We start from the raw sequence: 27,980 nt of genomic DNA on the forward strand, positions 1-27,980 counted from the left end.
GAGCCTGAGTCGGGGAGCTGGGAGCCTGCTTCTCCTTCTCCCATACCCCCTGCTTGTGTTCCTTCTCTCACTGTCTCTCTCTGTCAAATAAATAAACAAAATCTTAATTTAAAAAAAAAGGAATTTGAAGAGACTCTCCTGTGACTATTTCCATTAATTCTAGCCTTGCATTTCTCAGCAATCAACCCATTTACTTTTCAAAGTTAACCAACTTATGAGGTCTTATGCTGCAGAACTGAGGATAAGACATTTATTTCAGTTGGAAGACAAGTATGCTTCCTTGCAAAGACAGTTAAGAATCACAGATTATTCAAACTAGAAGGGACTTTTCAAGGCTGTATAATCCCAGGGATGCCTGGATGACTCAGTCAGTTGAGCAACCAACTTTTTTTTTTTTTTTAAGATTTTATTTATTTATTTGACAGAGATAGAGACAGCCAGCGAGAGAGGGAACACAAGCAGGGGGAGTGGGAGAGGAAGAAGCAGGCTCACAGCAGAGGAACCTGATGTGGGGCTCGATCCCATAACACCGGGATCACGCCCTGAGCCGAAGGCAGACGCTTAACCGCTGTGCCACCCAGGCACCCCGAGCAACCAACTTTTGATAATCAGCTCATGCCTTGATCTCAGGGTTGTGAGTGCAAGCCCCATGTTGGGCTCCATGTTGGGCGTGGGGGTGGGGTGGAGGCGACTTAAAAAAAAAAAAAAGACGAGATAATCAGTTTTTCAGGTGAAAAACTAAAATGTTTCAGAGGCCAGGCAGATAATACAAACAAGGGGGTGTGAGGTAGCAAAGACAGTATGGAATGTCAGGGGCTGAGATCGACTTGTGGGGCACAAGGGAATTTCACAAAAGTATGCCAAGGCATCTAGATTCAAAGTCTATAAAGACTCTTCTGGGCAACCCAAACATGCCTCCAAGCTCTGCTCAACCCTGTGGCGTAAGTTTCCCATTTTCAACATTTTAAACTTAATAGTTGATGCATCTGAGAGTGAGGGGACAAAGAGGCTTCATCTCGTCCTTTCTCTGACAAAGAATTAGCAAGCACCTGCTGTGTGCCAGGTCTGTTCAGGGCTCCAAGGATACAACACGGAGCAAAAGAGACACTGGTTTCATTCTCATGGAACTTACCATCTTCTGGGGGGAGCAGATGTCAACCATATAATGACCCACATACGGAAATTCAAACTCCCATGGTTATGAAGAACACAGAACTACAAGTCAGACACTGAGAACCGGACACTTGACTCCAGCCCAGGTATGCTGGGCCCAATCCACAGAACATGTTTATTAATTACCAGAAAAAAAGAAGCAGAAGTACTTGATGAACTTTCTAACGCTACTCAATTAAATTACAGTGCTAATATTGAGGGGGAAATAAAGAAACGAATCATTGATAAATTGTGGGAACGTTTCTTTAAAATGGGAATTCGATTCAGTAAGGACAAACAAAGGCCACTGGAAAATTTTCTACCATAAAGACCCAAAATATCCAAGTACAAGTACAAAATGGGGGAAACTTTCTATGTATGAGAGAGCAAAAAAAATGCCTTAGGCATGAGCAGCTGCATTTAACAACAATTTGAATAGAGCAGAAACACAGCCTTATTGCAAGAAGAACCTTCCGTGGCACTAAGGTGTGCTAGTCCCTAAAAGAGAATGCACCTGTCACCACCACGGGTCTATGGGTTGATGGCATATGGAAAATGCAGGTATGTCAAACATTACTGAGAAGTTGAATAAAAGGAAGAAAACTGTAAAAGGGAAAGGGAACTAGGATTTGTGTTAAACACTGAGCAGTTGCGACGATCGGCTACCCCACAGCACACACAGAAACAGCGTGGTCTCTGGGGTCACGCACATGTGCATCTGAGCGCTGCAGCCCACTATTTTATTTGGGGCAAGTTGTTGAACTTCTTCGTGCCTCATTTTCTCCATCTGAAAAGACAGGATGCTAACCGTACCAACTTTACGAGATTCCCGTGAGAAAAGAAAGCAGGGAGCAGATGGAACATACGCTAAGACAAATAACAATCACTACATGCGCTTTATAAAGGATTTCTGTGAAGACGAGAGAAACTGTTCTCCTGGCCAGAAAAATAGAAAAAGAAAAAAGGAAAAAGATGAAGGGGAAAAAAGTGAGCTCACTTTGAGCAACAAAAGTTTTCCCCTTTACAATGATAAAGCAGTGCACTGAGCCACAAACAGCAGTTGGAAATATAGAAATGGGAGTCAAGGGCGGGGCGGGGGGGGAGACCTGCCAAGGGTGATTTGAAAACTCACTAGCAAGGTTCATCTAGATATTATTTAATAACCCCTAAGTTCATCTGGCAGAGAACGCCACTCTTGCCAACACGAATAAATGCATACTCAGGTTATTTTCCATTTATCACTCTGACAGTAACACTAGGAATCCAGAAGGTAGAGCTCTGCTCTGTGCCGATCAATGATGTGCAGAGTGCAGACTCCAGGGATGGTAGCAAAAGATAAGAGAAGCCACAGAAGAGAAAGGGTCACCTGAGAAAGGTAGCCTATTCTGTGATGCCCAATGTTTTGTTCTGTACTTTATGATGAATGTTCTAGTGATAAACATTCTACTTCATTCACCTCTCCATACATCTTGAGGTGGTATCTTTACCAAAATATTTCAATACTCGTTCTCTTTTAATCTCTTCATTTCTGAGGACGCACGCCGGTACCTCTGGATTGCTTAAAATAATCATGATTATATTATAGATGGAATATACATTTCGATGGAAACAGGGTACTCTTCAAATATCAGAATTTTCTGAAATAACTCCTCATAATTATTCATCAACATGTCAACAAATTCTCAAACACACATAGATGATGCTTCCAAGTGCCTGAACTCTCCATTTTTGGAGGTTTTTCCTGTAGCTATTATTTCAAAAGTTATAGACCATGCTCTTTTAGCAGTTGCCTACTACAAAAACCTACAACATGTCTTTTTAGGTTATGCATTTCCCACCGAAACTCAAAAAGAAGGGGAGAGGAACAACTTAATGTCTTCAGCAATGCAATGAAAACGCCAAGGCAGGATGACTTCATGAAGCATGTGAAGAGGTGGCAAGAAGTTAATAAAAGATGCTCCGTTCACAGTGGTCTTGTTATGTTAGTTGCCATTCCTTCTCATCACGATTGTTGCAGAGGAATACCCATTTAGTTGTGTGTCAACCATGTGCTCCCTGAGCCCGGAATGGTGTGGTCCTTGTCTCTTCCTGTCCCCACAAGAGAACGGAGGTCTCCAAACTAAATGCTAAAACATCTGGAAGGCAGAGTCAGACAGATAATTTTTCATGTCATCTTTCCCGTTCATGAAGAACCACCAAAAGTCTAAAGTGAAATTTTGAAGAAAAAGAAAAATGACTGTTTCTGATCGAAGCTACCACTATTTTTAAAAAAAAGTCTCTTTTTTTTTTTACAGTATTCCAAAGCTTTCCAGATCTGTAACAAGAAACATTGTCCATACAAATGTGTGACAGACTTGTGTATTACATTTTTATAAGGTTGAATATTAAGTGAATAGCTAGAAACTTTGAGCAATTCTTCCATTTTGTACTGGACCATATGCTATAGAAAAAAAAAAAGATTTTCCTCTAATAACTCAGAACTGAAAAAGTTCTCTTAAATACAATGCCTTTACTCAAAAACAAGAGGGACTCACTGGATGGATCTTCCAGTCAGAAAACTACTTTTACTTATCTGAGTTTCTGTAGGCCTGTTCTTCGAAGCTTTGCTATCCTCAGTTCCTAAATAGGGGGTCAGCAATTAGCTCCAGCGATGGCCACGATGCCCAGAGAGGACCATGTTGCTGGTGCAGGCGGTGGACTGGGGTGGACTGGGGATGACTGGGGATGACCGCACTCCCTCTCCCTGCTTCTCTCCTCCCAATGACATAATGAGTTGCCACTGTGGGCTGAGCAAAATGGTACCTGTCACATTCAGATGTTTAATATTCCTCTGTAAAGGAGGTGGTGACATCCTGTCAGACCAGTACAAGTCTAACAGAGGGCCATCTTTTCTGCCTCGCCTTAATATAGAATGTGCTACTTAGTCACCAATGATTTAGGCAAAGCGTGTCTCATGAAGACAGGAGTGTGGAGCTGCAACGGCGTGTACGGCGTGACCGCCGGCCCCCTGCAGGTGCAAGAGTGGGTCAAGCCAGCCTCCGGTCCATCGGTAGCAACAGCTCCAGAGGGGCAACATTCAGAATCCCATTTTTCTTCCTTGTCATGACAACCCTGTCTTCCTTCCTCTCAGTCCAGACTTAGAACCCCAGTCAAAGCCATAATTTATTGATAGAGTCGGACCATTAAGATGATACACAGTAGATCCAGAAAGGAGATGTTTTTCCCTCATGTTATCTCATTATTCCTTGGCCCCGATCTGGTGAAAGCTTGATATTACCATAACACAACTGTTTCAGAAAACAGCAAAATTATTTTGCTCAACTAAGGTGTACTTGTCATCACTGACATTGAATGCAATTAACCAAATTAAGCTGACTGGCTGACACCGTAATTGTTTCATGCTCAAAGAAATACAGTGCTATTCCTGAAGAGCAGGTATCGTCTAGAAGTGAGAACATGAAACTGAACAGTAGAAAGTCAACAGCATTAGAAGACCAACTTTTGACATATATTAATAACTGAGGCTATTTGCCTCCTGCTTTTGCAGGGTCTAAGTCGCTACACCTCCCCGTAGAAGTCAATGAAATGGCATCAGTCCTTCCTGAAGCAAGTTTGGTGAAGTTTAATTTGCATTTATGATCTTTAACAAGGCAGAGGTTTTTAGTATTAACTTATTCTATTTTTGACGCTGGTACAATTCATACACATTGACACTAAATCGTCACTGATTTTTTTTTTCTATACTAACACCCATCCTTTTTTCTATTCTCGGAATAGAAGAACTCTAACACAGATATCTTCCCAGTGTCCTCCTAGGAACTCTTGCCCGCCATTCAGCTTCAAAGGGCTAAGCCCAATAAGTGAACACGTGCTGTTGTGCGTGTTTCTTTATTGTTGTTAATTCCCTCTTATCCTTCCCTTTTAGGTCCAATAACCAAATGCATGACACGAAGCTGTGTCATATGAAAGTGTTTACTTTCTTTATGATTAACTTCCCTGTGTAATTAATGCCCCCAATCCTCTGGGCAGCCCTATTACATCTATTCTGCACTTACGTGCTATCCGTCAGCTGAATACATTTTCATATTTTAGGAGGAGGGGGAAAGGGGACAAGAAAGCTTCTCGCTAACTCCCATTCTAAGAAGATTATTTTTACCAAAAAAGTGTTTGCAATTATATTAGCTATTTTTATCACTTCTATAAAGTGCTATATTGGCTGATCCTCACCTGGGAAGAGGATTAAATTGCAAATGTAAATAGGCTCCTATCAGAGACAATTAGGAACACCTTGAGAGTTTTTCACAACAACGTCAGGGGAGAGAAGGCACAGAGACCCAAAGGGCTGGCAATCGGGGCCGCGGTGGGCTTGTGACCACGGGTGCAGGAATTCCCATCCTCCCCGGGAGTGTTTCCTGAGGGACACATCATGGGGGTCACCTCAGACCTCCCCTCTGTCTGTCAGCAGGGCCCAGATCTGCTCACGCAAACCAAACGTTCTGGAAAGGGGACTGAGAGCTTGATGTGTTCGCTCTGCTTTCTCTGAAGCCTCTTTGGAAAGTACTCCTCAGCCTGAGCACAGGCTGTTTGCCTTAAAAGGATAAAATATCTGTAGGAAAAAAAGCTGTAGCTGGCTGCAGAGACATCACATACCAGAAGGAGAGCGCTACAAGCCCAGTGCTGCTCCTCCGAGGGAACTCAGCACCGTCTCACCTTCTTATGCTTCACGTTGCACAGAAATATCTGGGACCAAGGACCCAGTCTTACTGCTTAATGAGGCAGCGGCCCCCGGGGAGTGGAAAACACACTCGGAATGATGGCTTATCCTAATGTGTGTCATATTTGAACAGTGGCCAGGACTCGTGGCGGGCAGGAAAGAGGAAACACACTTACCTTTCGAACGGAGCTGCTGCCACTTTTGTGTGCCTGGGTCCTGGGAGGTAACCCCAGAGAGCACCAGCAGACCGACAGATGGACAGGTGCAGATGCTACAGGCCCAGGGGCCAATGGGAGCCAGAGCTGCCTGGCTCCACGGCAAGCAGGGCATCTGGGTTGGTCAAAATGGACCAAGGAAAGTGCCTTCCCGAAGGATGGGAATTCAAGTCACCTGGAATAACCGAGCTCGAATGGAATACAGAAGAGGTTCTCAACACCGGCTGCGTACTAGAATCATCTCGGGAGCTAAAGTAATACATCTATTCCTCATGTCCACCCCAGAGCAATTAAATCAGGATCTTTGGAGGTGAGGGGACCCCACCTCCCCAGGAAAGATCTTTTTTTTTAAGCTCCCTACGTGATTCTAACATGTAGCCAAGGTCGAGAACCAACGAGCTAGGTAAAGTAGTGATCACTTGTGTGGGCGGATAAAGCAGAAGTTGGGGGGGAGGGTCCACTGCGTTTGTAAGCCCCTCGTCCTTAAAGGTTTCCACCAATAGAAACAGTCAAGTCTTTAAGTGGGACGTTTATCCTGGCCCTTCACAGTGGAGCTACCTGGGGAAATCTTTAAAAAATGCTGACGGAGGCGTGCACTCCCAGGCATTATTACTTTAATTGGCTTGGGGTAAGACCCAGGCACTGGAATTTTTTCGAGTTCCCCAGATGATTCTAATGTGCACCTTGGGAAGCACTGTCCTCTTATTTTTCCACTTCTCCCCTACTTCTGCCTCCTATTACCGGTGAACAGACACTCCCTGAGAACAGCCTATATGCTATTCAGTGGGTTTGGGCACAACTGCTTAACCTCACAACCGTTTGGGAAGCAGAAGAGCCCCGTGGCTTAGGGAGAGCAGCTCTGGAGTTGGAATTTGGGCTCAGCCTTTTACAAAGTGTGTCACCTTGGGCAAGTCATGTTGTAAGCTTCTCGGAACTTCAGTGACCCATACCTCAGTGCATTGAAATGGGGATAATTTGGAGTCTCCCTCAGAGGGCTGTTGGAGTGGTCAAGGGACAAGCTCAGTGCATTGAAATGGGGATAATTTGGAGTCTCCCTCAGACGGCTGTTGGAGTGGTCAAGGGACAAGCTACGGAAAACACAGGGAGCGGTACCTGACACAGAGTAAGTGTCCATAAATGGTAGGCACTGTGACAGAGACAGGCAGTGCCCTTCTGACCTGCTTTTTTTCAGAAACCGTGATGCACTAACTTGCTCTCCTCATCCTTTCCTTCTGTACTACGACCTGCACAAACACCCCCAAGCCCTCCTGGTATCACACTGAGGGATGTTTCAAAGGGACAATACAAGGCATTCAAAACGAGCACTGGTCTCAAGGGAAACATCTTAATGGTTTTCTGCCAAAAGCCCAGGATGGCTCCCGCTCCCAGAGAAGGCCACCTCTGATGTCCTCCAGTCCACGAGTCTCCTCCCTACGGCTGTCTTCCTCCACAAAGTGCTGTCTTACTTGTTAATTCGGTTCCAGTCACTGCCTATTGAGTCGCCCACAAAACCCATCACTCCTTCCCAACATCCCCGCAACTCTGTTGCAGCTTTAACGATGCTCCTCTTGTCTCGCCCGTCCCTTATCCATCCTGCCTGGCCCTTGAGCATTTTCCAAAATACTCGTTCTGTGCACCCCACCCCCACCCACCCCTCTCTTCTTCCCACTGTACTCTCCTGCTTTGTTCCTAGTGATAACCATGATTATAAAACCCATTCAGAAGCAAGACCCTTTTGAGAGGCTGCGAGGAGCCCCACCTCTTGTTAAACCCCTGTTTTCCCGCAGCCACGGTCTTTGTGCCATTGTTCGGACCAACAGGACCGTTTTGGAGGGAGCACATTCCTCCGCTTTGACTCACAATTACACTCAGGGAGTTCACACGGGCGGCACCTATCTCACTTCGCAGAGACTGAATGTGAAGGAGATGCCGAGGAGCCCAGGGAGAGCCGGTGTCAGGAGGCTGGGTGTGAGGAAGTGGAGAGGGCTGCCAGGGGAGGGGTGGCAAGCCCTGCCAGCTCCACCACTCACATTAGGATTCTAAATGCCACAGATGTGATTGTGTAAGAAGCTGGGAGCATACTGGTAACTGCGGCTTCCCCCACGTGCTTATTGATCCCAGCGTCTTGCGCTCTCGAGCAGGGAGGGTTCGAGGCGGAGAGTCTGAGTGCCAGCAGCAAGCCCTGGATGGGCAGCAGCACCTATGGCAGCCGTGGCAGAAAGAGCAGCAGCCTGGTGTTCAAATCCGGTTGCTAGGATACCATGGAGACCCTCCACAGCTAAGCAGACAGGGGAAAAAATGCGTCCATATGCCTCTAACCTGCAAACAGCAACAACAGAAACACGGTGTGCCCAACTCTTTAGTGAAATACTAAGTAGCAGGTGCCTGGAAACGTGGCCCGGGAGAGCGAGGAAGCTGGCCATGGATAGTCTCAGCCTCTGGAGCCACTCTGTTTAAGGGCTTGTCAGCATTTTCATTATAAACCCCGGTGGAGGGGTCATACAACTTGACTGTGCTTCAAAAACACCCGAACAGGGTTTCAGCAGCCTGGCCTCAGACATTTTTCTAAAAGCTTCCACGACCTCAGTTTTAATGAGCAGGCCGTCATGTCAAATGAACGATGCAACTTCAATGGGAGAGTCTATGAGGACAGCATTAAGTTGGAATTTAACTCCTCCACCAAAACAAGGGAGATGGATTTCAGAAACCGACTGCAGGTGCAATTCTCATCTCCATCCCGGTGGCCCGGTGTGTAAGGAGTCTGCCGTGCTGGCCTGGGGCGCGAAAGGAGATTATTTCTGATGAGAATACTCAGCAGCGAGACGGGAAAAGGAAGTTGTTTTCTCTACAGTGGGACTCGCGTCTTAGCGAGTTTTAACCATCTGCTGCTTGGTTCCGTGAAAGGCTCTCACCTAGTTGGGCCGGTGACAGCTCTCATCCGGGCTGCGCAGGCAGGAGGGACTTTCTGACACTCAACGCTGGGCTGATGGGAACACTGGGTGCTCGCCCGGGTACAGCGCACCGTGTGCCCATGCGCGTCTGGAGCGTTCGAAACACCGGCAGAAATGCCCTCTTGCCTACTCTATAAAACAGAAAGCGAGGTGCGCGTTTTCTGTGGCCTCAACTTGCTCTTCCTCAGCTCCCACTGTGGTGTTTTGGTGCCGCCCCTAGTTGCTGTCAAGGTCCCATGTGTCCTGTCGGCCAGATGGTCCTGTCCATTCCCACGGTGCCCCTTCCGTTCCCTGAGCACCTAAGTCCAGCAGCCCCCCAAACGCCCCCTTTAAACACCCCACCTGCACCAGATGTCCAACACCATGAAATTAAAGGGGCGCGATTCTATTCTGCCAACTTTCTCAGGCGTCTCCTCTGCGGTTGAACTTATTCTCTACCTTCTAGAATACTTGTGTAGCATTAATTACTTGATGCAGGGCCTCTGTGTCTCTCACCTCTAACGCGTCAGGATAGCTGCACGTGGCAGACATCCCATAAAAGTACTCAACAGAACTGTAGGGCCCATTTGGAATTTAATTGCTCCCTCTAAAGAAATCTATGTTTTAATATTCTACCATCTATGATTATGCCAAAATTCTAGTATTCTCTCAACTTTTCCAACAAAATTTAACACACAGCCTTTAGGAAGATACTGTTTCTCTAGAGATGTGTTAGTGTCCAGTTTTAAAAGATCATATAAGGGCTTGTTAAAATTAATGCCTCCCTAAAAATAAGAAAATCCATTTCTTTTCACCCTCAGCTCTTCCAAAGTATTTCACAACCAAAGAGTGAAACATTACAAAACGTATCATTCTCTGAAATTTAGCTACCTCTGGGGTGAAAAGCATCAGGTGGACAAAAATTCAGAGACAGTAACAACTTTTTATAGGAATTTAAGTCTATACAGCCCAATTGAAACGACACGCAACCCTGGGACAGCAAAATGGAAAGGATTTGAGAATATTTACAACAGGTAAAGCATTTAGATCAAAATGTTGGAGACTAAATATTCTGACCTGTTCAGGAATGAAATATCATGAAATAAAATTACTCTAAAAGTCCATAAGAATCATCCTATATACAGAACCAACAGACTAGCTGATCTCATAAAATGGATATTTTTATATATTTTTTTCATTTTTAAGGGATTAGTTGCTCAATTTATTTCAAAACATACAGCCTAATAGTTTTACATTCTCAAGTAGTTATGTGGTAGTAATGGAATAGAGTACCAACTGCTATATCAGTTCTTTACTTCACATTCCTAATAGAGGAAGGACTTAAGGGATATTTCTATACCAGTGTGAAAGAAACAAACAAGAAAACTCCCCAGCCCCCAACACACACACACACACACACACACACACACACACACACACACAATGTTCAGAAAGAGCTCCCCAGCTCTGACAGAGTACTGCCTCCCATTCCCAGCTTACAGGGAAAATTCTAACCCAAAAATGATAAAATTATTTAAGTTAATAATTTACATTTTACACTATTTTTAAATGATCAAAAATCATTAAAAGAAGTTTTTCAAAATTATAACCCTCAGAGGGCAACCTCAGTAAGCAAAACGTAAACATATTTGCATATATAACTGAAAACAGAACCTTAGCTGGGCAGTTACCTACATCTAATGAAAAGAGAACAGACAATTCACAGGAAGTGAATTTGAAATCCATTTTAGGCTACTTAGGTGGTTTCCTTTTAACGCGAACTCACAATGATCTGTGAGTTTAAGAAAGAGGACTATATATAAGTCGTACTAAAAGCAAAATATAAAGACATAAACACTTGTTGCCAGTCAGCCTGTACAATCAGATTACTCACAGTGAAATAAACTGAAACTCGAGCAAGTCTTCTTTGGTTTGGCAAGTTTTCCTAATTCTTTGTGGAGCTGTCTTGCACAATCATTCAAATGACATAAGGTATAATCATTTTGCATACAATGTAACTTCTCTTTCAAGAAAGGTACACTCTACCACTTAAGCCAATTTTATTCTAGTTTTCTTTATGTAAGTGTGAAAAAAGAACAGATGTTTTTCCAAAATTATTTAAGCTTGGAAGACATTCTATCCTTTTTCTTCAATAGAATCCTTCAGAATCACCAAAACCATCATGGTGATACCTTAAACAGCTGATTTCTTTAAAGCACGTTATTAAATAAATATCAGAACGCACAGCATTGTTCCATAGATAAAATGTTTATTATAACAGAATGGTGTGAATTATTTGCCACGCTAATTTCATTTTCCACCATGGACTTGTAAAAAAAAAATTAGTTGTTCTGCATGTTGAGTACTAAGAGACTTCTCAAACTTGACCCCATTTCTACAGCTCATTCCCTACTGCCTAGATTCCTCCAGATCTTCTCTGATCCAGTGTTTAACTGGCGTTATCAGCTGGCTTGATCATGCTTCATTATAAAACCTATTAAAATGGTCTTTTTATGAAAGTAGAGTTTTCTCTGTGTTACTCCAAAGTCCTGCAGATACTAAAATGAGACCCTATGCAATACTTAAAAATGCAGAGAGCTGTCTTGGAGTTATTTTTTCATTATGCAAAAGTTGGCCCAGGAGAGATGGCCATGTACCTCGTTAGCTAAAACAGGCAAGCATGTCGGGACTGCAAATTAATTTACTGGAGAAAGTTGAAGGAGATGCGAATCATTCCGGTCCCCAAGGCAAATCGAAGTCTACTGATGGGGCAACTTGCTGAGGTCAGACTCTCTGAAATGTTTACCCTCATTGTTTCTTCCCCATGCTCTGGGAGAATGCAAACTCCGTCTGTAAAAGCTCTATGGGAACCAACAGGGGTAGGTATAACTCTTAAGTTTTCAAAAGTATAATCGGTACCTGCCTGATAGGTCCCCCCAAATCCAACAAATACAAATGGAGACAATCGTGTATTTACCCTTTCTCCTTATATTAATTTCTTGGGTTTGTGAAGTGCATTATTATGTAACACGTGTCATCCAGCCAGTGTGATGTAGTTGGGAATCGAGTAGCAAAATCTCTCATGTTATTATGTCATTACCTAATTATTAAAAATACCATTCATTTGGGTGCTCTCCCTCATTCTATACTAATCGCGTGTTCCTGCCACTTTACTCTCCATAAGGTCTCTGCGTTGAGATGTGTATAACAAGTTGGATTCAATTTTCCTACCCAAGTTATGAAGCCCACTGACATCAGAACATAGTTCTCTAAATGCAAGAAGGATACCAGAGTGGTTGCATCGGAAGCCAGGAGTAAGGCAAACAATGTGTCCACATTGTCAATAAAGGGAAGTGTACTCCTCACGCTTGACCCTGGAAACACGCAACCTCTGGATAGTCGAGGCACCTCACTGGTAACATTATGCAAATTCCTTAAGGAAAATAAGCAACATTCTCCCTCGGATGGTATGAAAAAAAAATTTTTTTTTAATCAACAGACTGTGCTTCCATTTGCGGGCTGTTAAATGCCATCCAATTCAGGAAATCAAAAAAAATCTTCCCTTTTCTATGCGTATTTGCTTATTTTTGACACTTTGATGATGACAGCACCTCAGGTTTGAGGGGTACCAGCGTGAATCGCTGGCATGTAGAGAAATCCGGGCGAGCCACAAAAGCAGAGAAAGTAAGGGTGATATCAGACGCATTTCATTTCAAGTCTGATGAGCCTGCATTTAGGATTTTCCGGCTGGGCAGGTTTGCCAGGGCATTTGGGAGACGGGGCTTTTTATTCCTCTTCTCGCACTCACACGCACACACTCACACACACACACGGCCGGACACACACCTGGGGCGCGTTCGAACTATGTGCGGTGGGTGGCACAGATGAATGTGTATGTCTATTTTTTAAAAATAGCTTGACATCTGACAAAGACACGAAGGCAAACGTAGGTGCAGCGAGTGTGGCTCTGAGAAACGTGCACAGCGCGCGAGAAGTGCCCGTTAGAATGCAACATCTCTGAGGGTGAGGACAGACATGGCAAGCGCGAGGGGCGGGGGCCGACACACAAGACAGAGACCCGCAGCTCCCCACCGACAGGGCGCCGCGCGGACCCGGCGCCGCACCCCTGCTTACTGTGGGCTCTTGGGGTAGAAGGGCAGGGTCACATGGCTGAGATCCTGGAGGTCGAAGGCGGTGGGCTCGGCGGAGATCGCCTGCCGCTTGGTGCGCGGCTCGCCCTGCAAGGTGCCAGCGCTCTGCTTCTGCGCCTGCTGGGTGGCCGGCCGGATCACCGAGCGGTACTTGTCCAGCTCGTTCTGCAGCTTCTGGATCAGTTCGTCCTTCTGATCCAACTCCAGCTCCAGCTCGTCGATGAGGGCATCCCGCTGCCTCAGCTCCTCGATCTTCTCCTGGAGCGCGTACTGTAAATCCCGCAGGGTGCCCATGCTCCTCCGGGCCGCCGGGCCGCCTTCCTGCCTCTGCCGCGCGCCTTGGGGCTTGCTCCCCTCTCCGGTCAACTTTCCCCAAAGTCGCCGCCGCCTCCCGAGTGCAGTCGCTTCCTACTCGAGCCCAGAGCCAGCCCTGGCTTCTGAGCATGCCCAGTCCGCCGCTCCGGCGCCGACTTTCGGTGCAGCTCGCACTTCTCGGGCCGCCGGAGAGGCTGAGCGTGGGGACCGCGAGACAGCAGGTCCAAGCCGGGACTGAGCCGAGGCGCGGCGAGCGCAGGGCCGGAGGCGGGCGCAGGGCGGCGGGCGCCGGAGGAAGCGGGCGCTGCGCCTGGGGCTCCTGATAAGCCGCGCGGCGGGGCGGAGCGGGCGGGCGCGCCACTTCGGGGTGGGGAGGTGGGGGAGACGCCGCGGAGGACCCCGCGCAGACCGGGGAGGCGCCAGCCGGGGGACACCACCCCCTCCCGCCCCGGCACCCCGGCCTCGAGGCCGCTGGGCTACGGTCCTGGACGCGTCCTCGGGCAGGGCGGGCTCGGCATCCGAAAAGCTCCGGGGTCCGGAGGTGTTCCGGCCGCCGGCCTCCCCAGCAGAGGCTCCCGAGCTGCGTGGCCGCGTCTCCCCTTGCTCACGCCACCCTGCCCACGGGGAGCGCCTCGCACAGGTGGCTGGCGCTGGAGAAGAAACTTGCCTCCCGCCGGAGAGGAGCCCGCGCCCGGGAGGGCTCCGTGACGCGCAGGTGCCTGTGGGGAAGGGGCGAAGGGGGCGGGGCTTCGGGTTCGTCTCCCGAAGTGGGGCGGCTCTCGCCTGCTCCTGCCAATTGCCCCCCTTTCCGCCCCTTCCAAACTCACACGAAGGAACTCTTTTTAGGTCTGGGCCCGAGAAGGCCGCTCAGCTCTCCCTCCCACCTGAGCTAGTATCTGCGGAAGAGTTTCTGGCTGGGCCTCGCTTAACTTGGGGCGGGGGGCGGGAGGGGGGCAGGAAAAATCTGTGCCGAGCTCCAAAAAAGTCCATCCTGAAATTGAACTGTATCTTTAAAAAATATTCCTTCTGTGACAACCAAGCTGTTAGACCGGTCTCCTTACACTGGAATGGCAAGACACAAACTGTGAAGAGGAGGGATCATGACAAGAAGGGGGAGCCCAGATGGGCTGCAGAAAATTGTGCTATACCAGCCCACCTCTATCCACTCTCCTCATCTCTGCCCACTTAGTATTTCCTAAAATGATGACAATTAGGTTGCATCTGTCCGTGGAAGGGGAATTCTCCCATCATCTGAACACATGGTTAGAATCTACAAATATTTACTTACTACTCACCTAAATTCCTAATATTTAGCTAAATCTTCACCAACTCCAACTTTATAGCACCTTTATTAGCAGCCCCCTAATTACTATTCCTGAGCACTGCTCTACTTGGCCATTCCTTAACACCAAAAGTCGATAGAAAATACATTAAAATCGAACTGCAATCCAGAACTATTCCCTGGAATCTAAACTTAGCCAAGAACGAATATATCAGCCTCAAAAACAAATTGCTTTTACTTTTGAATACACAACTTTTTCTATCTGAGCTAAGAGAAAAAAAGGGGAGGAAAAAACCGAAAACCAAAAAACAAAAACCCAGCTAGCCAATGGCACTTAACCAACTTCTTGATTCACAGTGTATCTGTTTATAATTAGAGGTGCGCATGACAAAGGACGTACAATCCTAAACGTTCTTCCACTCAGATCATGATCTAATACTCTTAGCACAGATGATATAAGACACTTAATTTTTCCGCTTTCCAACACGGACAGACATTTTCAGAAATACATTTATTTCAGAATGTCATACATAAAGTGGATAATTCCCGAAACAGTTTCATTTGTAATGAACAGACCATGAGTAACTTACAAATACTGACAGTAGTGAAATAGTTCCGAATTGTTGTTTTAATTAAAACTAAATCAAGCAGAAGAGCTGTGGCTTTGTATAACTGACTCTATCCTAAAACAGAGCTTCTGTGACAATTTCCTTGTCCCAGGCAAAAGGCCAAATTCGTTCTTTATTTAACCTATAGGGATTCTTTAATTCCATGGGAAAATGTTTAAAATTAAATGCCTTTTTCCTATAGATCTATATAAGGGTCCCTGAGGCCAAGAGTTTATGTCTAGAAACAGAAGCAATGTACAGGGGTATCTTTAGACAACCGCTAAGCAGGGTTATGTTTTAAGGTTCATTTGAGGCTTAAATGGAGTTACTTAGTGTCTTTGGGCAGCACAAAGTAGGGAGATTCTTCATTTGTAGAAAGCCTGTCTACATGCACAAAGGAAAATAAATATTCAGGTATTTTGAATAAAAGTGGAGTTTTTTCACACTGAGCATGCAAATATTTTTCACTATTTAAGCTATCATATCTACATGCCACTAGAGGAAATATCCATGCTACCTTTCATTCTTGTGATACAAAATGTATCTATCCCATGAGGAATTCCATCTCTAGAGTCAGAAGTCTATTATAATACATGCAAAGAACGTAAATTGCCAAAATATATGACTATTACAATTGACTTACACTTTTAAAAGTATTCAAGGTATAAGGATATATTTGGTTATATTAGCCTGTACTATGAAAAGAATAAATTTAATCCCCCCCCCACTTTATAATTACATATGCAAAATCCTGAATTCTCGACTTTTCCATTCTTGGAATCAAAGTAAATATTTTAAGTAAGTTTGCAAAAATGATGTTCCTAACTGGTTGTTTAGATCTTAAGGGGCCCGGTTTTCCATCTCAACCTTTTGAGCGATCCCAATCTTTTTTAAAACATCTTTTGTATTGTACTTGGCAAATTCTGGAAATAAATTTTACGTGAAAAATCAAGGTCCTATAGTTACATTTCAACAGACAAATGTCCTGTGTGTCTCATGGTAAACTAAGTTGGCTAAATTATAAGATCAGAGATCAGGCACAAGTCTCCTTTCTGCTTACTAGGAAGTGAATACACCAATCTGAAATGGAGTGGAGTGGCATCTACTGCACTCTCCCGCTGCCTCTATCATGGGCTGAGGTCTCCATGGTAGATGCTAGAACGCAGAGCAATTCAACATTGAAGGAACTGACTTCAGACTCTAGAATTCCATAGTCAACTCACAACTGGCTCTTCAGCTGGTCTCTCTTTGTTCCCGCCCTAAGGGAAGCTAAGTTCCACCAGTTGCCAGACCCACCTGTGGCATATTGATGCTCTTCAATTCTGCACCCAGCCCTCACGACTGAGAATACACTGTATCATGCCTTCCTTATTCAATCTCACAACCATTTAAAGAGGCATTCCAATAAGGCAGCTCTATCATAATACTGACTCTTAAAAAATAAAGTCTGTAGAATTTATCATCCTTCATGAAAACCATAATTAGCCTCAAAAGGACACTCATCCGAGTGTCCGTTCCACTGATGCCCCATTTCGCAGAAGAGTCCTAAGAATGAAATTTTCTTCTGCCATTTCATGTACATATCTTGAGTAGAAACAAACAAACACTGCTGAGCTGTTTAGGTGATGGAAGCCACTCCTTACAGAAAACTACTACAGGAAACAAGTACCCTTAAGAAATAGGAAAGTGACCGTTACTGGTAGACATGCTGGCATGCTCTAAATCGCTAAGCTTAATCAAGGCCACAGTAAAATAACTAACTTCCTTGAACTCTGAATGCATGACAGGCACTGTTTAATGTAACCCCACCAGCAAGTCTTTATTATTACTTCCGCTTACATTTGAAAAAAGTGGAGGCAAGGCATCACCCACCTAATGAATGGCGAAAATTCTGAAAGAGGAGGAAAGAGAATTTTTAGAACTTCTTCTTCCCCAAATTGTCTTCACTCCAGCACCATTTCATTCTGGTTGAAGGTGACTACCTTGCACCCATCTATCTGGGATTGTCCTGGTTTTAATACTAAAATCACTTAGACCATCCAGGTTTTAAAACTGAAGTCCTAGGAACCCCTTGGTCCTGGACAAACCAGGATAGTTGGTCACTCTATTTAATTCAGGATTGCTGAACCTCCCTACTTTATCAATATTTTCAAATTTTACCTTCACAGTTACAGAGAGAAAAGTCAAACCTAGGAAGATCTGTAATGATAATACCTATTACTTTAGGCACATTACGACCCACTTACACATTTGTTTGTGTCAATATGTTTTAAGGAAACAATCATCCTATTTCGATGCATAAGAAGATTCCACAGGAACTGTCTTTGGGCTATAAAGGGCATGAGTCATATGACAGAATTTTAATTGCACTTTGATAAAGTAGACAGAGATTCTAGGCTTTCCTTTTGGTTTACTGTTTTTATAAAAAATCTGGACTTCAAACATATTGGCTTTCTATGGGTAAACCACAATAATTAAAGCACCTGCTATTTGATTAACTCCTACAGAATTAGATTATTCTTATGATTATATTTGGTGGATGATTCGGCCATCAGGAACCCTGATTTAAATGGATATAAGTAAAAATTCTAATGGTTTGGCTTTTTGAAGTTAAACTTCTGTGCATGATACGTTCTGCATTGAAAAGAAAAAAAAAAACCATAAACCATTAATGATGAAAAACTTACTGCAGAGATTTGGAAAGTAATAGTGCATTGTACCATAATTGCTAATGTGCTTAGAGTTTAATACCGAATTAGTGTCATGCCTAATATCAGTTGAAATGAATCCTTATATTCCACAGCTTAAAATGATGGCATGTTATTATGGAGCCTGAAGTGGTGTTCATGAAAACCCAAGCACTGTCTGCCAAAAAGAACACTTCTCTGGGCTCTTCAGGAAGCTGCTCATTTCCAAATAATGTTTCCAAATACTAGAAGAAATGACATGTTTTTAAGAAGAATAGAATTTGGTTTTCCATATTTTTTTCATGAATGGAGAATTTTAAAATGCATAAAATGGAATTTAAAATACTTTGTTCACAAAATATCATTTTGCTACATTTTAAGCCCAGTGAATGTATACATGAGGATACAATATTGTAATATCTCTCCTGACTAATAAATTTATTTTCTCAGTCCTATTTCAGTGATTAATCTTGTATACAAAGGCACATCATTTCGTAAGTTAATGCATCAGTATTTTCCACGGGATAGTCAAAACTATTTGAGAAAGTAATTTTGCACTTGAGAACATATTTGATATCATGCAGCTTATAGAAGAACGGCTCTGAAGTCAATGCCTTTTGGTTGCTGCTCTTATTTTACATTGCATTTAACAGCTGATATAACTCGGCCATTTTCAACCTACATGTTTTGTAATCCAAATTGAAAGTAAAAACGAAAACTACATTTTGCTAGTGAACTTACTAACATCGGTAGAGTGAGAAAGTACTGAAGATGTAAGAAAGATAATAAAATAGAAGTTTGAGTGAAATGGGCTTTTATCGGTGAGTCAGATGAATGCATGAGGCAACAGAAAGCTAGCAAGGCACTTGTTTGCGCTGTGAGAATGTCGGAGAGCTGGAAGACGGGAGGTTGCAGGCAAGAGCAAAAAGACTTAGGAGGTAAGCATACAGAGATCTTCATCCTCATGAACTTAATGACCAAGTAGACAGCCCCTAACTTCAAATTCAGAAAACTCTTGATATTGTGACTTTTATACAATCATCATGAGATGGAAATCCAGAAATCCACCTTTAATGATGGGCAAGTGAAGTGGTAGGCTGGTAAAGCAAGTGGATATCATTCTCGGGTCAAGACGTGGGACTGATATTTATGAAGCCATTACCCATGGACCAAGAATAGAGACCCAAGTTGGGGCCCAGGAGACACATATTTTCACTATGCATTTGTAACCAAATGTAAAATTGCGTCACCTTGCCCAATGCACATTTTTTCAAAGATTCAGTAATTTCTTCCTGGTCCAGACTGTATTTTTTAAAAATCATTTCTCAAAGCACAAAGCACAGGCATTTGCTCTCGTAGGTAAGAATGCCCCATAAAAAAATAAATATCAAATAGAGACTTTTTACCCTTTTTTGGTATTAGGCAGAATATTCAGTGTCTGTCTTGAGTCACTGCATTATGTAAGAATGTTTTCACTCAAATATCAAAGTTAATTTGGGGAGCTATTACGGAAAATTCATCTACGTTTTCCATAGAATACAGTACAGCCACAAGTCTCACGATCTATCTTTCTTAGAAAAGCATCTATGTTGAATACCAATTTTAAGTGGAAAAAATGACAGAGAAATCTTCAAAACATTTATTCGTGGAATGTTAAAAGCAATTGCTGCTGTTAGGAACATACAGAACTTGGTGGAAATTGCTTATTTTCACTTTGCAGTTTCCACTGGTCAGACCCTCTATCCGTACACTGCAAGTAACATTCTCTCGGCAGTCAGCGAACGGAAACTTAGCTAATATCACAGCATTTCCACATGCATCCCATTATTTAATTTAGTTACTCTCTGCCTGTATCACTAGCACTCCCAAAATACAGAGAACTAAAAGACGGTTAGCACTGGCTGGGATGGACACCCCACCCTTCCCTACCTGCAACCAAAAAAAAAAAAAAAAAAAAAAGGCAGCAAAAAATCCTTATTTTTTTCGCTCATAATGGATGTCACAGAATTGAGCTGAAATGTACCACTGAGATTATGTAATTGAACATCCTAATTTTAAATTTAAGGAAATTTGAAGGCCAAGGAAGTCAAATGACTCACCCAAGGCAGAAGCAAGTTTAGAACCCAACTGAGCCCATTCCTAGCTTCCTGTTCTTAAAGTTACCTTATTCTTTCACTTCATGCTTTATGATTTGTGCACACGGAACCTGATTCAGTTCATATGAAAATCCCACCTCCTATCTCTTCATAGGTAATAGCTGTTAAGGTCAATTGAGAACACTTTAATTTGTGCAGAAAACAAAATATATCAAAAAGTCTTTAAAATATCTAATTAGTTCTATATGCCTCTCCCTATACTCAAACTGTAAGGAACTGTTGTTACATGGAAATCGACTTGACAGTGCGGGTGTGTGTGTGTGTGTGTGTGTGTGTGTGTGTATTGCAGATGCTTCAAAGTCAGGCATATGCCAGAGGTGTGATATATAAACCACACCCTCCTAATCAACCCTCATTTATGTCAAAGTAGAGGAGAGCACGTGAGGTGAACATACCCGGGGAAACAGAGAAAACCACCTCGCTGCTTACTTTTTCATTTTTCAGACACAGTAGCTCAGGTCTCTCTTCCCATCACAGGGTTTTTAAAGTCTTTGTGATACAAACGACAGCATTACCAAGACAGAGAAAATTTCTCTCCCATTCCTACAAATTAAAAGGTAACACCGTAAACCTAACATAGAACTCTCGAGATACAGATGGTGATACTTGTTTGAGTCCCTGAAATCGTGCAATCAGTCTTAACCCATTGGAGATGTTTTTAAAGCATAATAACTTCAGAAAATGCCAAAAGATGATTTTGTTCATTTAGTATTTCTCAATGAGTACTCTAAGAATTTTCACAAAAAGACAATAAAGACATATTTCAAAGCGCACTGAAACATATAGCATTTAAAATCTTATTACATTAGTATTTTCCTAAAAATACTTTTGTACTTTCATATTCTCAGTATATGGTCTTTTAATCACCAATCTATTTACACAGCAAATTTTTAACATATTATATGACTTTCATATTCTGCAACCAGGGAATATCCAGTTGAGAGAAATCAGAATAATTAATGAAGAAAACACAAAAAAACAAGAAGAAGCATATGGTAACAGCTGGTGGAATAGCTAAACTCAGTGGTCAGTGAACAGCCTTGCTAGCGAGCCCATAACTCTAATTGAGAGCCCTCACCAATCAGGTATATACTACAACTCAGTGTTTCCTTCAAGTGTGAACTAAAGAACACTGGTTCCTTAAAAAAAAGAGGGAGGGTTTCCACAGTCAAAAATGCTTGGGGAACACTTGAGGAAAGCTCAGTAAAGCAGATTTCTTTCTGAATTATTTCTTATAACTTCCAAATTTCCGATATATATTTGAATCTCCAAAATAAATATATAGTAAATATATACAGTTGATTCAAACAACTAGACTTTCTTTCGTCTAATACTTTAAGTGTTGAACCTGAGTATTTATGATAGTGAATTTTTGTTTTTTAAGATTTTACTTATTTATTGGAGATAGCGAGAGAGCACAAGCAGGGGGAGCAGCAGGCAGAGGGAGAGGGCGAAGCAGACACCCCACTGAGCAGGGAGCCTGAAAGGGGGCTTGATCCCAGGACCCTGGGATCATGACTTGAGCTGAAGCAGACCGCTTAACCGACTGAGCCACCCAAGTGCCCCTATGATAGTGAATGTTTAAAGGTAAATTACGCAACTTACTGAAATTGAACAAGCAGCTTCCCAATCTGTGAATTCCTCATCAGTATCTACATGCACAGCAGTATCAGAACACACGGTCCTGACCCCACCAATGGGACTGCCGACCATCAGCATCTCCCCTTGAAAGTCACAATTCACCCCGTCTGTGACCATGGCCAATGACATGGCAGAAAACCGGAGAACATGACAAATTTGGTGCTCACAGGAAGGACTAGGCTTGCCATTTGACCCACAATCACATCTCCTCTCTTTAAAATTAGGGTGGGTCACTGGATTGTTATTCGGGCTGGGAAAATGGTCAGAGAAAAATTAAAATGGGACTGAGATCCCGGAGAACAACTGATTAATAATTAATCACAAAAATGTTATACTGACCTTTTCGTTCTTATAAATCTCCAGGCACCAAGCAATTTCATTTTAACATTTCAGAGGTTTTCCACTGGTGATTCTCTTTCTGCCTTTGAAATCCTTCACCTAACCCCTTTCATGACCCTAAAATCTCAACCCCATTTCCTCCCCATCACCAGTTATTATCTCAATGAATTCATTTTTCTCTTCTCTCCTAAAATATCATTTCCTCCGATAATCCTTCTGAATCATCCCCATGATATTTTCCCTTATAATAGAACTTATGATTTATAATTATATGTCATTTTCAAGGATATTTGTTAAATAGCTGTCTTATCATTAGACAGTAAACTCTAAGAAAACAAGGAACTACGTCTATTTCGTCCACCAGCACCTAGAACAAGCCCTCCCTTATATTTGTCCATTGCACTAATGCAATGAATTCGAGAAATATTTATCTAGAATCTACAACACACCACCGCCAGTAAACCGAAAAGTGGACCCTTCCCACCTTTTCTCCATCAAGAGATTAAACCATCAAACTGAACTAAATATCCATTGACACAATACAGAGTCTGCACCCCTCACGTGGGTGGCACTTGGAAATGCGTGTGTCCTCAGCCTCTGAAACTTCAGTATGACCACCCGACGGGCAGCTGCCCTGTATCCCAGGGCTTAGGCAGATCACATGTTTGTCTGCTTTGTAAATAGCACTGATTTTCTATGTTCTTCCCAGAAATATTTGTTGTATCTGTTGCCCTTGGACCGGTGCCTTAACCACTTAGAACAATCACCTTAGGCAAAACCTTTGAAACTACCCTATGTGCGTGCAGCCACGAAGTGTATATAGTAGAAATGGGGGGGGGGGTTGATATATCGTGTATATGTGTGTGTATATTATGTGCATATATACACAGACACACAGTTAACCCTTGAATGAACACAGGTTTGAAATGCGTGGACCCACTTACACGTGGATTTTTTTGATACAGTCCAGTACTATGTGAATGTAGTTTCTCTCCCTTATGATATTCTTAGTAACACTTTCTTTTCCCTAGCTCACGTTATTGTAAGAATACAGTACAGAATACATATAACAAACAAAATACGTGTTAGTCGATTGTTGGTGTTATTGGTAGGGCCTCAAGACAACAGCAGACTATTAGAGACTCTTAGTAGTTGAGTTTGGGGGGAGTAAAAAATTACACGTGCATTTTCAACTGCACGGGGGTCAGCGTCCCTAACCCCCATGCTGTTCAAAGGTCAACTGTGTGTGTGTGTACTGAAAACCAACATCAATACGGTAATTACAGCTTAAAAGTGAATACGGGTAATGAATTTCTCAGTAACAAGTTAGCGAAAGGTGCCATGAAAACTATGATATGATGATTTTCGGACAACTACTGCTTTAGCTCCCCATAATTCTGCATGTCCTTTCTGTGCATGAGAAATCAAATATATCAGAGGCTTAGCTTAAAACTGTGGTTTTTTATGCAGGAAAAAACACATAGATATCACTCTTTGAACATATTTCCCTGCTTAAGACCCACGATAATGGTTTTCTACCTGTCAACCTGAATATTTCTAGGAAACAATATTTCTTCATACCCAACTGTCTTTCCACCTTTTCAAATCACACCTAGACAGTCTGCAGAGAGCAGATCGGTTCTTGGCACAGGTGGGGTATGGGGAAGATGGGAGAAATGAGTGAATTGTTTGGGTTTAATTTTTTGTCTTTTTTTTTTTAAGTTAAAATAAATTGAAAAAAAAAATTGCACCTAGACAATCAACTGTCTTAATGTACTTTTAAATCACCAAAATCCCAGAGTCTTTCTTACTTTCAGGCTTACACTACATTGTCTTCAAGGTTCAGTGCTCTTTCATATAACACGGGCGCCTGCAATTTCTTTCTTCTGTTTCTTCCCTAGCTGCTCCTTCCAAAAAGCTGACGTCCATATTTGGAGTTGGCCTGCTTTATAGAGTCCTTCTTAATGGTTTTGTTTTGTTTTTTGGTTTTTTGGTTTTTTTTTTTTTTTTTTTTTGCAAAAGGTATTAATGCCATCTGCTAGTGTTTTGAAAGCAGATGTTTCCAGGCAAGGTGCTTGTAAGTTACGGTGGAGCTGATTAGTGCTCGTGTCCTAACCGGTCACCTCATTGATAAAAGCTTCAGAAGATCCGATTCAAACAGAGTTCAAAAGCAAATTAATCCCCCAAAATACTTTTCATCCAATAACTTAATTCGGAAAGTAGGTAGACTTATCCCCTTCTCCTCTCTCTTGTTCTTTCTTTTGCTCTTTCCATGGAAACTCAGAAATGGCCCTTCCAACGAAATCATAACCTTACTACCAGTCAACCAAACGCCAAAGAGCTAATCTTTGGGAGCTAACGATAATCTCAAGGTTAAACAGCTGCTCATTAAACCCAAAGACAGAAGTAGATAGTTTGTTAAGGCAAAAAAGGAGTATTTCTTAAGTAGTTGTTTCTTATAATTTCAAAAAGTCAGTGAAAGGGCTTCCTAAGTTCTCCAAATTTACTGCACTGTATAGATTTTGTAATAAAGGTAATTTTTGACAGTTACCAAAACCAAAGCTGAAACTTTTCCTATGAAAAATATAAAAGGAGACCTCCTCTCCCATGGAAGAAAGTCAGATCTGGAGACAGAGACTCAAAGCTTTGTACACATATACCCCACAAATTTTTTTATAAATGAAGCCTTATGGTACTATTGTTTTATGCTGCTTCAGACTCTGAATGGAAACCTTAAGTTTCTGATTTGCAACTGCTTAAAACTTTGGATCTTCAAGAAAAACTGAACGTTAATACAATGCGAATATAAGACCTTTCTTGACATTACATTACTTATCTCTACTGGTTCTTATTCATATTTTCCTCCTAAGAAATAGGAGTCTCACATTGCAGTTATCATTATACATCATCTTTTTGGATGCAAGATTTCTTAAGGGGAAAAATACATATAAATGATCACTAGTAATTATGATTTATAAAAGAAAAATATCTTATTGAGATACATATACCTTTCTTTACAGTAAATATTTTATTCAGTTAAAAATAATATGTTGTAGAAAATGGGATCTAATTGAAATTTTCATTGGTCACTTTTTAAAAGTACAAGGTTAAGCAAATTGTTGTGAAATTTATACTTCTCCTTTGCAAGGTTTATTTCAAATATATTTCCTAAATAGTACACAGCCTCAGCAAACAGTACAATCTTCACATTTTTCCCTCAGCTATTAAATACTAATTTCTGAGGGCTGAACTACAGAACTAAAGGTGCAATTGCACCCTCTACTGTCCAAATTTTCTATTTCACATTGAGCAAAAAACATTCCATATGTTTCTTGAACACATTCGTTATAAAAGTAACAGGTAAACCCTGTTGGTTTCCATTTGACATTAAGTAACAGATCTTCAAACAGTTAAGCTATCTGTGAGAAGTTCCTTAGTCATAGGAATGGAAAGTGAACATTTATACAGTTACTGGGACCAAACTAATTCAGAAAATTGTGATTCTCATCGACGTGCTGGAAATGTGAAGTATTCATTAACTTATTGACAGTAAATAGGAAAGGAGAGGAAAAATATCAAGTCACTCAAGCCAACAACTGGCCGGCACTTCTAACAGCATATAAAGTACACCCAATTTTTTTAACGTTAGAAATTAAAATAAACATTAGCGTTGCCCTGAAACTGCACTTGAAGTTCTAAAAAAAATTAGTTTTGAGATCTTATTATTTTCAAAGCTTTAAAGACTATGAGCTGGAATTCATAGCCTATTTATTTGTTCCTTTCCTTTCAACCTACTTTCCTTGTCTTAATTAGGGAGTTGTTTGATATTTATTCAAGAGATTTTCTTATCAATTTCTTCTTCTATTGATAAAGAATTAGCTTGTTGCTGGCAAACCCTCACACGAAGCATAACTAGAAAAGCTAGTTTCCCCTCCCCCCGGCCCCCCGCCAGCAAAAAAATGTTTGAGGCAAAAATTCCTGAGCAATAGGGTTTGAAGGGCAAATTATCTCAGAGAAGAACAAAGTCCAGAGAGGTAAACCCAACATTCAGTGTCCTTTTGGAGGCATTTACAAAATTACAAAACACTCCTAAAAAGAATAAATAATGGACTATGAATTAGAGGCTGAGAGGCTAAGAAATCGACAAAGCTTCTAAATGTCCAATGGGGCCAGAGGGACAAAGGCTGGAGTTGAGGCCCAACCAGTTCAAAACCATGAAAGCCAAACGTTAACTGATAACAATCCAGTATCATAAAGACCGAAACCGCATGTCAAACCTGTCGGATCCATAATGGCGTTAAGGCGGTCAACGTGCTCTTCAAGAGCAAAAGTGCTCTCCCTCCTCAGCAGAGTCGGAGATCACAAAAACCAGAGTCTCGGATGATCTCACATCGTCACACACAACATCCAGGATTCAATCAGACACAGGTACACCAAGAGACAATAAAACAAAAAGCTAAGAAAAAAATAAAAGCACACAACAAAAGCAGACCCGTGGGAATCCTGCTACTGAAACTATCTGATAGGCACTGTTAAATAATTGTGATAAATATGTTTAAGGAATGTGATGAAAATGTTGGTAATTTCAAGAGAAAACTGGAAACTATAAAAGAAATTGAAATTTTACAACTGAAAAAATTCAGTAACTGTATTTTAATAATTCTGTAGTTGTAGTTTAATAGCAGGAGACGAAATTAGTAAACAAGACTATAAATTCAAAGAAAATAGAACAAAAAGGAAAAGAGAAAAAGAATTAAAAAAAAAAAAAACCCACTGGGGGAAAGAAAAGGATATGAGACATGGGCTCATAAAGGAAAGGTCTAACCTATATGTAATTGGAGTCCCAAAAGGGCAGGCAGGATGGAATGGGACAGAAGCAATATTTGAAGAAGTAATGGCTATGAATTTTTCAAAACTGATGAAAGATCTATCCAACTTCAGTTTCAGGAGGCACTGTAAGCCACTAGCACAAGAAATACAAAGCACAAGCAGACAGAAACACAAACACATACAACCCTAGGTATAGCATCGTAAAACTTCTTACAATCAAAAATAAAGAGAAACTCCTAATGCCAGATGGGGAAATATACCCATCACCTTCAGAGGAGCAACAATAAGATTACAGTCGAGGGGCGCCTGGGTGGCTCAGTCATTAAGCGTCTGCCTGCGGCTCAGGGTGTGATCCCAGAGTTGTGGGATCGAGCCCCACATCGGGCTCCTCCACTGGGAGCCTGATTCTCCCTCTCCCACTCCCCCTGCTTGTGTTCCCTCTCTCGCTGGCTGTCTCTCTGTCAAATTAATAAATAAAATCTTAAAAAAAAAAAAAAGATCACAGTCGACCTTTCAGCGGAAACAGTGAAAGCCGTTAAACAACAGAGTGGTAACCTCAAAGGGCTGGAGGGAAGTAAAATCACCAACATAGAATTCTATACTTGGCAAAAATATCCTTTGCAAGTGAAGGCAAATAAATACACTTTCAGGGAAACAAAAACTCGAGAATTTGTCACCAACAGATCCACTCTAAAGAAGACACTAAAAGATATTCTTTGGCAAGAAAGAAAATGAAAGTAGATGACTGCAAAAAGATATAAGGGGAAAACTACCACAGAAAGGAAAAATATGAAGTTAAATCTGTATGGCTGATTGCTGCACAAAACAATAAAAACATCTAACAACAGTAACAGGAAAGAGAGGAGGGGATCAGTAGGGGAAAACTTGCTGTTAGGCATTGCACTGCCTGAGAAGGAACAAAACTATTAATTTATCTTTAAATTTTGCTAGTTCAAGGAT

General features: G+C 42.2%; 1 protein-coding gene across 2 annotated transcripts in view; it reads right to left on the reverse strand.

Annotated features, from left to right (window-relative positions):
- PRKG1 (protein kinase cGMP-dependent 1) overlaps nt 1-27,980 on the reverse strand; it is a 1,188,324-nt gene that overhangs the window by 1,092,470 nt on the left and 67,874 nt on the right. The window contains exon 1 of one of the 2 annotated variants that reach the window (XM_040624667.1): nt 13,146-13,707. The exons of the other annotated variant lie outside the window; for it this stretch is intronic. Coding sequence (XP_040480601.1) covers nt 13,146-13,456 — 311 coding nt within the window. The 5' untranslated portion in view covers nt 13,457-13,707. Of the gene's footprint in view, nt 1-13,145; nt 13,708-27,980 lie in introns of those variants that run through there. 2 annotated transcript variants of the gene reach the window in all.

Source organism: Ursus maritimus, unplaced genomic scaffold (assembly GCF_017311325.1).
Source record: "Ursus maritimus isolate PB19 unplaced genomic scaffold, ASM1731132v1 scaffold_7, whole genome shotgun sequence".
Classification (NCBI taxonomy): domain Eukaryota; kingdom Metazoa; phylum Chordata; class Mammalia; order Carnivora; family Ursidae; genus Ursus; species Ursus maritimus.